This window comes from Lipophrys pholis (assembly GCF_963383615.2).
Source record: "Lipophrys pholis genome assembly, chromosome: 15".
NCBI lineage: Eukaryota > Metazoa > Chordata > Actinopteri > Blenniiformes > Blenniidae > Lipophrys > Lipophrys pholis.
In genome coordinates this window covers 11,702,062-11,716,590 of record NC_137642.1, presented here as the reverse complement: position 1 = coordinate 11,716,590, position 14,529 = coordinate 11,702,062, and the positions used below count along the sequence as shown (strand labels likewise).

General features: G+C 41.2%; 1 protein-coding gene across 1 annotated transcript in view; it reads right to left on the bottom strand.

The window, feature by feature from the left end:
• Positions 1-8,925, bottom strand: part of LOC308120488 (semaphorin-4G-like) — a 28,008-nt gene extending 19,083 nt beyond the window's left edge. Inside the window, exons 1-2 of the mRNA XM_080481110.1 lie at positions 8,713-8,925; positions 2,665-2,981 (exon numbers count right to left, since the gene is read on the bottom strand). Of these exons, the coding sequence (XP_080337236.1) occupies positions 2,665-2,830 (166 nt within the window). The 5' untranslated portion in view covers positions 2,831-2,981; positions 8,713-8,925. The remainder of the gene's footprint in view (positions 1-2,664; positions 2,982-8,712) is intronic.
• Positions 8,926-14,529: the final 5,604 nt, after the last annotated feature.

Sequence of the window (14,529 nt, the reverse complement as noted above, 5' to 3'; positions counted from 1 at the left end):
TAGCCCCGGCTTGCAAGATCATGAGAGAAACGACACGTTTGAATTGGTCTACGGGGGGACGGCGTGAGGAGCCCAGATGATATTATTTACTCAGCAAACATTTAGAGGGACCTCAGCTGATCTGCACAGTACACCGTGTTCAGGGACACATACACACACGCACACACACACACATAAACTAAACCTCTAGGCTGTGACGTGACAGCCTCACATGCAAACCTGCACGCGAGCGGCAGGCCTGTTTACGGTTCAAAGTGTTCCGACACTGCGAGCTGTCGACACAGAATTCTTAAAAATAAGTTAAATCAGCTGACAGTCAAAGTGAGACAACTTTCAAAATAGCTTGTCGGGCCGAAATCAAGGTGCACGTTTTAAAAAAAATTGCTCAAAGAATTAGCAGTTTATCTTCTTCATAAAGATGATTCATAATAGTTATTTCTCAATTTGAGCCAAGATGCGAGTGTGATTGCATCCGTGTGCAATGTGTGAACTCTGCAGGTTTGAAGGCCGTGCATGCAGATCGCTGAGAAACTCGGGGATTACAGGGATTAGAGGTAACTTTGCATATCTCAGTTTTTGCATCAGGAAAAGGATACAAAGAAGCAAAACGTTTCAGACAAGATAAAGCGACAAAAAAAAAGGGTAATTTAAATATCAAAAGTACAAATGAATGAAGAAATATAGAAGTAAAGAAAGAAGTGAAAAAGCCTAAGTGCTGATGTAAATGGATGCAACTGAGTATCTGGCGCATGTCAAAACATTTGAATATTATTGTTACTCAGTTCAAACTGTGAAGCGTGCTTATATTCATGAAAGGTAAATTAAAATAAATTAAAAGGCTTTTTTGTTTAATTGGTCAGCCTCAAAGTATTTCAACATATTTAATAAGATCAGATGTTTTTGTATCTATATTAAAAGAGGGCAGAAATATCAAAAATATTGATTAAAATGAACCTTTCAGTTCAAATATTACAAGCAAAAACAAGTATCAGTGGTATTATTTTCTTTTTAGACGCTATGGAGAAAAATGTAAGTCACATACAAAAATGCGTCTTTGCTGTAATGATCATATACAATTATCTGCCAACGAGGGAACAAATGTGCAAATTTGTGAGGCTTTCATGAGTTAGATGTTCAATAAATAGTGTAATTGTTTTGACAGAAAATCTAAAAATCATCAGGTGGAGGAGCCATGTTTCAAAATGTGGAGACACTCTCAATAAAACGTATTTAATAAAACGAGAGGCGAGATATGTAGGAGGACCTGAGTGCTGAACTGACGAGTCAGAGGAACAGAGATAAAGGGAGGAGGTTTCTATCAAGAGCAGAAGAGAAAAGGTTGGCATTGAGTGGAAGCCGATCATTCTTTAAATACGGAGGGATCAAGTGGAGGAAGTAAATTTGGTTGCGAGTGAACGTGGAAACATGAGAAAGGGTCTTTCACGCGTCTCTGCTTCGACAAATAAAAGTGCAGGATCAGATAACGGAGCCGCATGAAAGGAAATTACAGTTTAAGATCATCTTGCGCCATACTACAACAGTTGTCATGGTTACGGTGCTTCTCCACTACCTACAGTGGCGTCAGACTCTGTGTGCGCTCCGCAGAGATCCGTGTGGAGGCACGTCACCCGTCTCTGCAGCACCTCAGGCTACATGCCATCACTCACATAGTAAGTAAACAATAATCGCTTTTCAAATCAGGAAGAATATCATTGTGATGGTGAACAGACGCCAAAACCACACAGAGGAACAGAAAAAGAAGTGCTGCCGGAGATAATGAAAGGGATGTGAAGGAGACGTAGAAAAAAAAGGGAAAACCAGCTTCTGCTGCAGAATCATTGTTCTTTAGTTCTGAAGTCAAACGTCAATATCCAGTTCATAATAATCTTTAGGTTTTTAACGATGAAACATTTCAGTGCTTGTGGGCAGAAGCAAAGCACTGACAGGAATATGACACACCACACTGCCAAAACTCCAGATTTTACAGAAATTGTTTGCCTAGTTTCTTTCCGCACAATGGTGCAGTGGTTAGTAATCTGGTATTAAAGCGAGAATATCCCCTGTTGGAGTCCGGGTCTACATGGAGTAAGCATGTTCTGCCATGCACGCATACATACTCCAGTTTCCTCCAACAACCCAAAAACGTGTTTAAAGTTAATTGCTCACTTTAATATTTGCCAATAGGTGTAAATCTGAGCGTGTGTGTGCTGTGACCTGTCCGGGATGTACCCCATCGTCGCTTCGGACCGCCTCCAGCACAGTGCAGTGGTACAGAATATAAGATGCATTAACCGAGCAAGTGAGGCTACAATGAGCATTTTTTGCCTGTAAAAACCCAAAATAGGAGAGAAGTTGACCTCATGCAGCACAGTGGAAATGTGGTCTGGAGTTTGCATGTTCTCTCGGTCCGTGATGGGTTTACTATGGAAACACCAGCTTTCTCCCACAGTCTGAAGGCACGTCTGCTGGTTGGTGTCCATGATGGACACTAACTTCCACTCATTCTTCAGCTCCCTCACGACATAAATTATGATTTGATGTCGAGATGCAGAACTCCTCGTTTCTCAGTGTAATCTTTCTTGGAAGTGTGGTTAGACAGTTTAGGAAAAGAAATATATATTTTTGCAGTGTACGACGATGCAACGTGCTCAGTGCTGTGCTTACCACTGCTCAACACGGTGACACGTGGAGTCACATCCAGGTCCTGGGGCGTTTTGAACGGGTACCCCGCCGCCGCCGCGCACAAACAGCTCAGCAGCAGGAGCTGCGCCGCAGAGGATCGGGCTCCATGCATCTCCGCCGAGCGTCTCGCAGGACGAACGCTCTCCATCCTAGGTGTATATGTATATATGTGTGCACAGAGGAGTTCAGGCAAACATATTCACCCTGTGACTCACATACACCTCTGCACAAAGACAGACACCCACACGCTGACACACTGGCAGGGGGAGCAGGGAGCTCTTTCACTGCGCTGAAGAAACCTGGGAGAGAAAAAAAAAAAACACAGACACACACATAAACCAGCAGAGTTAGTATGTGATCAGAGAAAGTTAAAAGAAGCAGAGCTGGTGTACAATAAATAAGCTGACGTGAAGGATCTTACAAGGGTGATGACAGAGATGTGAAAGAGACAAAAAAAGAAAAACTAAGTGCACGCACTCAATAAAATGTTGGGAGTTTGTGTAGATCGACGGAGCTCCGCGAGACCGGGCTGGCTTCACATGTTGCAAAGTCTTGCAGTCTGCGGCGTGTGAGCAGCAGCTGCCAAGTCCAAACACAAGGCTGCAAATATCATTAAGCAAACGGTGACTGTCAAACAGAGCTACGTGCCGATATCACCAGCAAATTCTGGAGGATTAAGCTGCGATGTGAAGCGATCCCGATCGGGAAGGTGCGAGACCGGGTGAAATCGCAGACGTACCTGAGACGAGCTAAAAAGCCAAATCCACCAGCGTGCAACGATTGTGAAATATGATAATCTCTAAGATGTCAGTGTGTTGTGATATGAATGCCAATGTTGCTCCAGCAGAATGAGAGCCTCTTATCAAATAGTGAAAGGAGTGATGGGGAGAAGAAGAAAAGCAGAGCGGGAGGAGGCGTGCGTGTGTGTGTGTGTGTGTGTGTGTGTGTGTGTGTGTGTGTGTGTGTGTGTGTGTGTGTGTGTGTGTGTGTGTGTGTGTGTGTGTGTGTGTGTGTGTGTGTGTGTGTGTGTGTGTGTGTGTGTGTGTGTGTAGTGGTGCAAAGGACACACAAACTCTTAGAATACACTGACAGACACTCTGTGGAGCGTCGCCGACCTTATCCTCTTTCATTTATGGGAACGGTGACATCTCTTTTATAAAAGCGCGTACACACACACACATACACGCCATGCACACGCACACAAATATAAACACGTAGTGCATTCCCACGCACAAATGTAAACGGTCACACTCTTTACCACTTTCCATTAAACAGAAAGTGCCTGCGGCCCCTCAAAGAGCCAAATGTCCAGTGACCCTGCACATCCCTGCTACTATGAGCAACATGGTGCATCACGCTTTAAAAAATAAATTTTTTTAAAAAAAAAATACAAAAGATGCATGTGCAAAAATACCAACAAAAAAAAAGGTCCAAGACTGTAAAGACAATACCAGCAAGAGGATATTACGTGTCTGTGTTCTCACAGACAGCCACAGTCCCGGCCCCTCAGGGCGGACACCAGGATGATGCTTAAACATTACATAACATTACAGAAAATAAAAAAATAAAAAAGAATGAAAGCAGGTGTGCAGGACAAAAGAAATGCCACCATGTTGAATCTGAGAAGGACTTCACATGTTGTACAATGACGTGAGACCAAATATAGAAAGTCTGAAAGATGACAGTGTCATGTTATGTGCCATTATTGCTATAACAATATGATATGCCATAAATACGAGCAGTAAAATAGATTATGTTAATTTATACGTCTCGAAATGTGTAAAATTCCCACGAGAGACATTTCAGAAGTGGAGCAGTTTGTCCACTTTGTCATTTTATCTTGCTTCTTGTCTTCGGACTACTTCTTTGTTATTTGCACAATTTTCCCAGAATTGTTTTTCTTTCGCATTTAAAAGTGTTTGGAATTTGCAGAGCGAAAACGTTATAGTGCATGGAAATCTAACTAAAGGCAGTTCAGTCTTTCACTATATGCATATCGCACATGCTGATATTAAGATAATGACGCATTTGTGGTGGAGCCCCACTCAGAAGTTATAAACTAAAAGGCTTATTATGGAAAATAATACAAAATATACTATAAGATACTGTTTTTTTCTTTTCTTGACTTACAAGCTCAAACTATATAGGATTGTTTCATATGCACAGCGTGTTACTTTAAGAGGCTTTAGAGCTTTCCTACATTTCACCATTCGAGACTCACAGTCACTATTTCAGCGCTGGCTTTGTTTTCCAACAGCCAAGGCAACAATATCGGGGCAAATCGTTGACATATATGGACACAAATAAGTCACCCATTGTGTCATGAACTATGATTTTAGCAATGATGTGGGGAATGACAGGCTCGTGATTTAAATGCAGTCATTCAGCTCATTAACATGTCAGAGTAAGTTGGCGTCGCAGCTGAACAGCTTCCAAAACAAGTTAAATTAATTTTTAGATTAACGATCCATCTTCCTGCTGGCGTCAGCAGACTTCCTCCTTAGATTAACTCCGCCGCAGGATGGGAAATCTACAGGGCATTTAGGTTAAGTAAAGGTGAGACAGCTGATTTTATTACTTCAGTTTCCTTTATTAAAAATAATAAAAAACCCAGCAAAACCTGTTTTAAAATCAAATCCACTTTGAATGGGCCAGCTGCCAAAAGTAGAAGCTGTTTAAAGTCACCAGGAAGAAAGTGGAAAATCACACAGATGATGAGTCAACCTGCGTGATTTTACAGTTTCACTCTCTAATGCTCAAAAAGTGACGGCACCACTTTTGTTTTCAAATGCATTGATTTGATGTGTTTTGCTGTTCTGCAGGATTAATTTCGTCTCTCCAAGCATTAAATAATTCAGCCGAATCGCACCCGGCTCATTTGTGTCATTCAGTTATCCACAATTATCTGGTTGATTTACATACAGCATATCATGGCAAATGTTCCTATTGGGTTCCTTTTGTAGCCAATCTTTCCCAGAATGCATCAGACTATAGAATCGTGGAGTTTTAGATGCAGGTGAAGTCAACTAAATCATCTGTGTTTAATTTCAGATAAGTGACCAAAAGATGGTTCTGCTGAGCTGCACTGAGGAAATAAGTAATGATTTGGGACTGTAAAGTACATAAATGACATGTAAGAAAAAAGAAAAACCTTCTGGGGAAAAGATATAAAAACTCTGGATTTCTAAACCTCGGGATAACCTTAAATCCACACTCAGAAATGGCAGCTTTTATGAGTAACAAAAGTATAATAATTTGAGAAGTACCACAATTGCACTGGCTTTTTTTTTTTTTTTACCAGGTTTAACAGCTCTTTCTTGCTCCTGGACAGGCGAACTTACTTTGGAGACACCAATTATTTCAAGTGCACATTTTCTCCTCTCCTCAGAGAGGATGTGCTGCCTCTCACGGTGCCTGTCAAACACTGTACAGGTGTGTCAGCCGCCGTCCCAGTCTTGTCTAAGCTCCTCTTAAAGAGGTGGCGGAGGAGGTGCTCCTCGGGGCTCTTTATAAGTCAATTATCTGACTCATGCACACCAAATCACTCAAATGGGCTGTCATGGTCTTAATCCTTTCAGTCGGCCAGCCAGCCAGCCAGCCAGCCACAGTGGTCCTCATGTGGTCTTTTAATCTTTGGGAGACTATGGCTGTGCTCGCATAGTAAGGGGACAGAGAATGAAAACAGAAAGTGGGCAGAGCGCGAGGGGGGTAAAACGGTGTCAGAAGGTCCGACGGTGCCGAAGAAAGAGGCAGTAATTGTAACATTCTGAATTCTCTGTCATCTAAAATCAATTATTCCCATCTTCCTCTGAGTGGCTCGCACCCCCCCCCCCAAAAAAAGCTTTCAATAGTTAATTAGCCACTGAGCACACCAGTCAAAACTTTGAGAAAATCTAAAAAGAGAGACGTTGAAGATAAAACGAGGCGGGCCCAGAGGAAATCACAGCGACTCTTCCACTCACGAGCTAACCTCTCTAATCTGTCTTCCTCCTGATGTCTCTGCCGGCTCGCTATCCCGTGATATTCATTCAGGGAAATAAGATTTTTTTTTTTTTTTATCAGGCAATTATAGAGTGTCTATCAACCTGCCTGAATAGAGGACACTGGAGCGCGACGGTGATGGCTCCATGGACAGACAACACTTGTCCCAAAGGACTTAAAACTCTGTTTTAAACTTGAATGCATGTCTATGTGTGGAACAAATGGTGGAAAAGAGTCCAGCCAAAGCTATTGAGCCTGGCTTCAGCTGACGAGCGAACTGCCTTAAAACACTCTTGTCTGATAGACACACAAAAGGAAGCCGACTCCACTGTACGGTTTGTTAACAGGACCATGGCTTCATACTTTGTACAGTCACTTTGTGAATGAAACACCAGGCTCTTTATGGGAAAGAAAAATAAACAAAAATCGCACTTTAGTTTCACAGATGATACCAGAAATCACGCTAAGCTGAGATGATCAGTGTGTTTAAACGTTTTGCAGCTTTCACAGTTTAAGCTCATGAAGAACGCAAACGTAGATCTCAATCATCTGCAAGTCAACCGCAGCGCCCAAATCAATAAACAGCCATTCTCCAATGAACCTAATAAGTCTTTTGCTTTATTGTTATTTTTCCGCCCAATTCTGTCATTTTAGAGAATCATCTAAATCTGAGCTGTCCCCCAAACATCTCTGCTTTTAAAAGTCAAATCTGTGCATATCTGACAAGTTCTGTTGAAATATTTCTAGTTGTTTTTGCATTCTTATGATGCATTTGAGGCTAATTGGTGATGCAAAATTTCCCATGGGCGTGAATGTGAGCGGGTGACAGGCAACCCGTTCCTTGCCTTCGCCCAAAGGGAGATGGGATCAGCTAAAGTGGATGAACATGGAAAACCTGTTGTGATTGATGGCCTGCAGTATGAATGGATGACCTGTTTTCAAGTGACTTGTATTCTGACCTGTGGATCTCAGCAAGAATGACAACTACTGTTATAGATAATATAGAAATAATCAATGAACAAACCCTATTTATTGACAGGGGAACTGTAACAATAGTGTTTTTGTAGGATGGAGGGACAAGTAGGATGTGGACCAATTAAATAAGAACAATAGCTGTAAAATTATAATAAAAAGAAGCACAACAATGATCTTCGGTGGATAAATAATGTAGAACAATCCTGTTCCTGCGAGGTTTGCAGTGTGCACGTAGTGAGAAGACTAACAGATGTGATGAGATGTTATTCCAACATTTTCAGGAAGGTTTATCATGGTTTCATCTTTGGGGGGGGAAATAAAATCCCTGATGAAGTCATTATGAAAGCAATGATCATGAATGACCAAAACCGCTATTTGAATAATGAGAGATTAAAAAAAACAAAACAAAGACACCCTTTGAAAGTCTGAATGACACAAGTAGCGAGAATGACAATAATCCCCTGTGATGACATCAGCTTTGCATGTTTCACAAGTGTTTCCTTCCAGTGAAACATCTCCATAGATAAGCAGATAAGCGGGTTCACTGGGTTTAAAAGACTTTCCCTATGGGCCTCATGATTAAATCAAGTCTCCATCAATGGACACGTTTGGATAACCATCTTCAAAAAGATCCAAGCAAGCAGATCATGGGTGTAGGTTTCCATCAGAGGTTCCCTCCACCTGTATGTTAATGAACCGTGGGAGGACCGAAAGTCCACCAATGCAGCCGGATAACGCAGTAATGCAGTAAACACACTGGCAAAGAGAAAAGGAGAATGAAATGATCCAGCTGTGATGTCACACCTGCCTGGACTGAGCAGGTAAACAACTCACAGGTAAATATTTCTCTCTGAAATGTGGTGATCATCTGTTCATTATAAAATGTAATATTATAGGAGAAGAGACAAAACCGTAATTAATAAAGGGAAGGGGCGAATACTGACACAGTACCTCTACAGGGCCACTAGAGAAATACTATGCACTGAAAGAGTAGAGGAAAAAATATCCCAGTAACTGAAAATACTGTTGTTTCCCATGTATCTACGCTGCGGTCAGCAATATTCAGTGTCTTACCTGAATTGGTGTTTTAAAAAAAGAACAAAAATCCTCGAAGGGTGAGGAGGAGAAAAAAAAAACGGACCAACAACGTCTCCTTCAGCTCCAGGTAATCCGGCTGGACTTTAACCGCCTGTGGTCTCTGTCAAACATGAAAACAGCCACTAAAAGACGGGAGCAGAAACAGCGAGTCGGAGCTCCACTTGTCCATTCGCCGTCACAGGTGGCGGCGGCCCGCCCCTCCCACGACGCTCACTTTTCTTTCCTCCTCCGGTTGGTGTCTTGAGCGTCCAAGCTGGGTGTGATCTGAGGAGGAAATCACTGTCGTACTTTTTCTGTTGTTGTTGTTTTTCTATGAGGGTGTTATGTGATGAAGACCGGCAGCACGCGCAGGGAGTTGCGGTAAAGACGCAAAGTGGAAAAAGGTGGAACCACGTAAAGCAACCTGTCGTTTGACAAGGCGGCAGGGCGGTGATGCGCTGACATCTAGCGGCGACACGAGGTATTACATCTGCCCCAGCTATTGTGAAATAGGAAATTTGATTTAATTAGATTTTTTTTTTTTTTGACAATCTTGTACAAAAAGTAGAATTGCATCTGTGTGAAAACCCATAAACAGGAGCAATATTACCATCTATGCCACTTCAATTTAAGACTGCATACACAGAGCTGGACAATCACACAAACCCCACCCACAGGGAAAACATGCACGCTCCACACAGAAAGGCCCCCCCAAGTGAAGAATTGAACCAGCAATATTGTTGCTGTGAGGCAGCTCCATATCCTACCCAGATCTCGCACTTATTCATTAATTGTCTCCATTCATTTTTTACTTGCATGCAGCAAAGCCCAGATTCAATACAAGTAGTTAAAAAATATAGATTATTGCAACTGTACAGGTTGCCATTTTTCCAAAATGCTTTGGGCAAACCTCGAGCAACAAAGTGAAAATATGTTTTTGAGGTTTTAGTGGTGACTCTTCATTGCCCAGTGAGTGACTGGAGTGTGTGTGGGTGTGTTTGTGTGCGACTGTTCACTGTGTTGCCTGCTTTTTTCACATTGTAAGCTGTGACTTCCTGCCTCCTGCAACCTTAAGTAGGATGAGGTGATAGAAAATGGTTGGGCGGACAATATGCCTGAAACATTTGCTTCTGATGCTGGAAAGTCACAGCTCTCCATGTTTCACATTTGCCTTTGATCCCACATACACGATTGTAATTTCCAGCTAATGAGCAGGTTTTGTGTGGAGCTCCGGGTCAGAGTGATGGATGAGTTTGGACAGTGCTTGTGGCATTTACATGGAACCGGTGCAAGTTGAAGCTTTGGGCGGGGGGGGGGGGGGGGGGGGGCAACCACAATCTCACTTCTGTGTGCTATTGGAGCCATGTGCTCCAGATCGCAGAGATTATAATCGACTGCCAAGGAAACAGAGGTCATCAGCAGGTTCAAACACTCCGGCAGACAGCAGGTGACCTGCCATAGAGAGGAAGAGTAGCCACGATGTGATCAAATAGATGAAAAAGTCTCCGATCTCATTAAACAGTGTCACACAGAACTTTGATGGTTTTCTGTTTTTTTCATTTGATGTCAGGTTTAGAGATTTAAACCCAGAGCACATCATTGTGACTGACTGACCTTCAAGTTGTTCACTGTACTTTCTTCTCACAGTATGTCATGTCAAATAAAGTGTCTTTCTCACTGGAAGAAACAATTCACTCTCTGTAATTAAAATCTAAACACCCTTCATGTGTCACATTCATTTGTAAAATGCTGATTGGGGTTTGTAAAGTGAAGATAACCGATGTAGCTTTCTTTTATTTTTCTTTATATTTGTGCTGCACTGTCAGAATGAAGATAAACCAATTAAACCAATTAAAAAGTAACATTTCTAGGTCTTTTTGTGAAGTTTAACACTTTACATTCCTAATATGTATTTGTTTTACTTCTCCACAATAGCAAATATAGTAGAAACTATTGTAAAGATAGACTACCTCGATAGTAAATTGTTATTTTATTTACAGTATTTTTCTTCATTGGAGCTATTTTCATTGTGTGTGAAAGACTTCCATTACTCCCATTCAGGCATGCAGACATAATTGCACCTGTGGCTCATCATTTTGCCTCCCCGTGTTGCATATTTGGACCAGTAGAAAAATGTATGAGCTTTTTTTCCCTTCTATATAAAGAGTCACAGTGAAGCCATTCTCCCGGGCCAGTAAATGTAAAAGTTATGTACACAGGAGTCCAACTTCTAATGAAGGTTGTCTGAGAGGAAAAATAGCACCATCACTCTCCCCTACACCCCGAGATGCACAAACTCAATGAAATAAGGTGCCCGGAGGGACTTTACTTATTATACTGCAGCAGGCAGTAAACAGAGCCGACCTCTATCTGTGTGCAAAGACCCCGCAGGTCTCCACATCGCTCATGGAAACACAAAGGGCTCATGCAAGAGCACAGCACTGATCAAAGAGCGCTGCGGTTATGAAAGGAAACAAGAGCAGCTATCTGTCATATCACATATCGCATTCACTCATTTACACAGAACTTTTAATCCATTATAAATGTATGCATCAATTATAGATGCACTGAGTCATGTTCATTGGGACGTGTTGAAGTTGAATTCAGCCTCTTTTTTTTTTTTTTTCTTCTTCTTTTTTTAATCTCGACTTCTCATTTTTATTCAGTTGGGGAATTGTGAAGCGGAGGGATTCCGTCTCCAACATCTAGCTACATTAACCCCGCAGAGCTCACCGGAGAATAACTTTCCCCGGATGGGGGTGGTTGCCGTGGCAACATTGATGGTGCCTGAAGAGGTGGTGCAGTAGTGGTATATGTGTTCACAACCAGTATGATGTACAGGTGAATCTCAAGAAGTATAATTATCGTGGACTACTTATTTCTCCATGTATGGCATATGAACTGAAAACCGAAAGGCTTCAAGCTTCTTTCTTTTTTTTTTAACATTTTAATTGTGAATATTATTAAAGGTGTGACTCTAAAGTGCTGTTGAAGGATATTTCTGTTTCAAAACTTGATTAAAAAATACACCATGAAATGATGCAGTTATGCAGTAGACAAACTGACTACGTAAATCACACAGATTTTACGTTTTTTTGTAAAAAAAAAAAAAAAAATCTCTAAGTGGGTTTCAGACCCCTCTTCAAGATTACCTTTACATTATTGAATACTACTGTCCAACAATATAATGCGAGTCATACGCAAAGTACAGCAAATAGAACTTATTAGACTTAGGATGGTGTGTTTAAAAATGAATAGTGTTGCTTGTTTTCCATTTATGGGGAACAGGATATGCTTTGCCAAAGGGGCCAAACACTATGGTTATGTTATTATACAAAATAAAAATGCTACATGCATAACACCTATTCCAACAATTGAAATATTTTCTATTGTTTAAAATTTCCATTTGCCATTGTGAGTTTAGAACAAAAAAAAAAAAAACACAAGATGTCCAAGTTCCCAAAATAATGTAATTGGCCTGATAACTGGTTAAAGGAAAGTATAGTAAGTAAATATGAAAGATTGATTGTAAAACTGTAATACATCCTGAAGTACAGCACTTTTCTCCTGGTGTATTCTGGTTCTCAATAATAAAAGGGTGTACATCGTGATTCTGAGCAGACTTTACTGTCAAAATCGATTCTGATTCGAAACTTTAATCCCAAAATTAGCCGAGTACATCAGTGAGTATGCTGAAAGAGTCGTGCTCACTTTACACTGATCACAACACAAAAAACAGTCTTTATTTTATTTTTTGTACCTTTGAGTGGATATCATTTTCCAAACCCTTTCACAGATTTTGATGGTGAAGTCAGCACCTTGATCTCATCGTCCTGCAGGGAAGGCCCCGGTGCCAGAGGGCGACCAGGTGCCTGCAGGCATAGAGGTGATTGGTCCAGAGGAGCACCATGACCCCACTGCTGGCTCACCTCTCTCCACATCCCACTGACCCCCTCCTCAGGTAAACAACGCTGAAGCACAAGTGAAAAGAAAAGGTGATTCATCGGAGCAGTCCACCTTCTTTTAAATTGTCCTGTGGCTCAGTTCTTAAGTTAGTGATGTTGGCAGTCAACCGTGGACCCGCCATTTATAGCCTTACTTTTTGAGGTACAGTCGCTCCTCAGATCACACGAATAACCCTGTTTTTAAGAAATGTTCCAACTAATTGGATCCATATCCTTAAGTTTCTTGTTTCCAACACATCAGCTGAGTTTCCGCTTGTTCCTCTGGCAGGTGCCAGTGTATCGAGATAATCACTTCAACAGTCGTCTGTGTAGATTGTCCTGCCAAAAATGTTATTTCCATTCCTACAGATGTTCATGTTCATTAAATAGTTTTTCTCAAAGAGGCTGAAGACTGAAATCAGGTAGAGCTATGAAAGCTTCCTTTGCTTTTGTTTTTTTTAACCCACAAATTAGGTATAATATTGTAAAGTGAGCATCACAGTATATTCAGGACATAAATGTCAATATGTCAGCCTACAAGGATGATAACATGAATTAAACCACTAAAACAAAGAGTGGGGTGTAGATAAGGTTGTTTCAAACAATTGCCTCAATCATAGGCTAATTAATTTCCAAAACAGGGACATTAGTTGGGACACCAATCGTTCTCGAATTTTCAGCTTCATCCGTCTCATTTCGAGGGTGGAATTTAAAAAAGAAATGAACTCAGAATCTAGAAACATGCAGTAATTATTAAGTTCCAGCAGAATGAAACACAACACAAGCAAGGACGGTCTTTATGGTGTTAAAAGTTGTACCTCGGCCAGTGTTTTTGATTGTGCTGGCTTTCACAAACACCTGTGTGTGTTTGACTTCTTCTTGTTTGTTTCCGTGCTAAACACAGCAAAACAAACAGGCGGACAGGAATGCAGAAATCCACTCAAGCAGAATGTTGCTTGTATTCACATTTATCGCCTATTTCCTTTTATCTTTCATCGTTTTAATTACTATCATTTTAGTTTTTCTTGGTTAAAACTACAACCCTGCCAAAGAACAGGCTCCACATTTCTCCGTGGACTACAAACTCCATCCATCCCTTCAAATTAGATCTTAAACCCAAAGAACTACTTAAAGGGAAAATAGCTGGTTAAGTAAGAACTGTTTGACCAAACAATGAACATATTCAATTTGGAGTCTAAAGATTACGACCCATTCATTCATCCTTCTTCTACACAGCTCATGGGGGTCGATCTCGGCTGTAAATTGGTGGGGGCAGTACAGGAGCTGGACAGGGCATCAGTCCATCTCAGGAAAATGACCTACAGGTAAATAAATTGTGGGATTTTAAGCATTTTGTGTCTCCTGGCATCAAGGAAACATCCTAACACACAATTGACAAAAACCTCTCAGATAAAGTAAACTAAAGAAAAAGGTGAACTTTGTTTGGATATAGTATTAGTTTAGCTGTATATCAGCTAAACATAACCTCCAACCTGCTTGCACTATAGGAGAAAATATTAAAGCCCGTGGAGATATTTACTTTCTCTCCAGCAGAGGGCAGCAAATCCAGTCTGACAGGTCGTTTGGTTCAATCAATGCATCTATTCCTCAACCCCACAGTGGGCAGGAAAAGGCAGGGTCGATCATGGACAGGTCACCTGAGAAAGATACACACCAACGGGTCATTTTAGAGTCAAATACAGATTTTTGCACCATCCTTGCACCATGCATTTCGTCACTGTGCGGTGAGAACGCTAAACCACTACACCACTGTATGGCCTTAGTTCAATCTAAAGATAATAGAAAATATGTATTATTGATGGATAAGAACAGGATGCTTGGAGTTGTAAAAATGTTGCATAACATTACA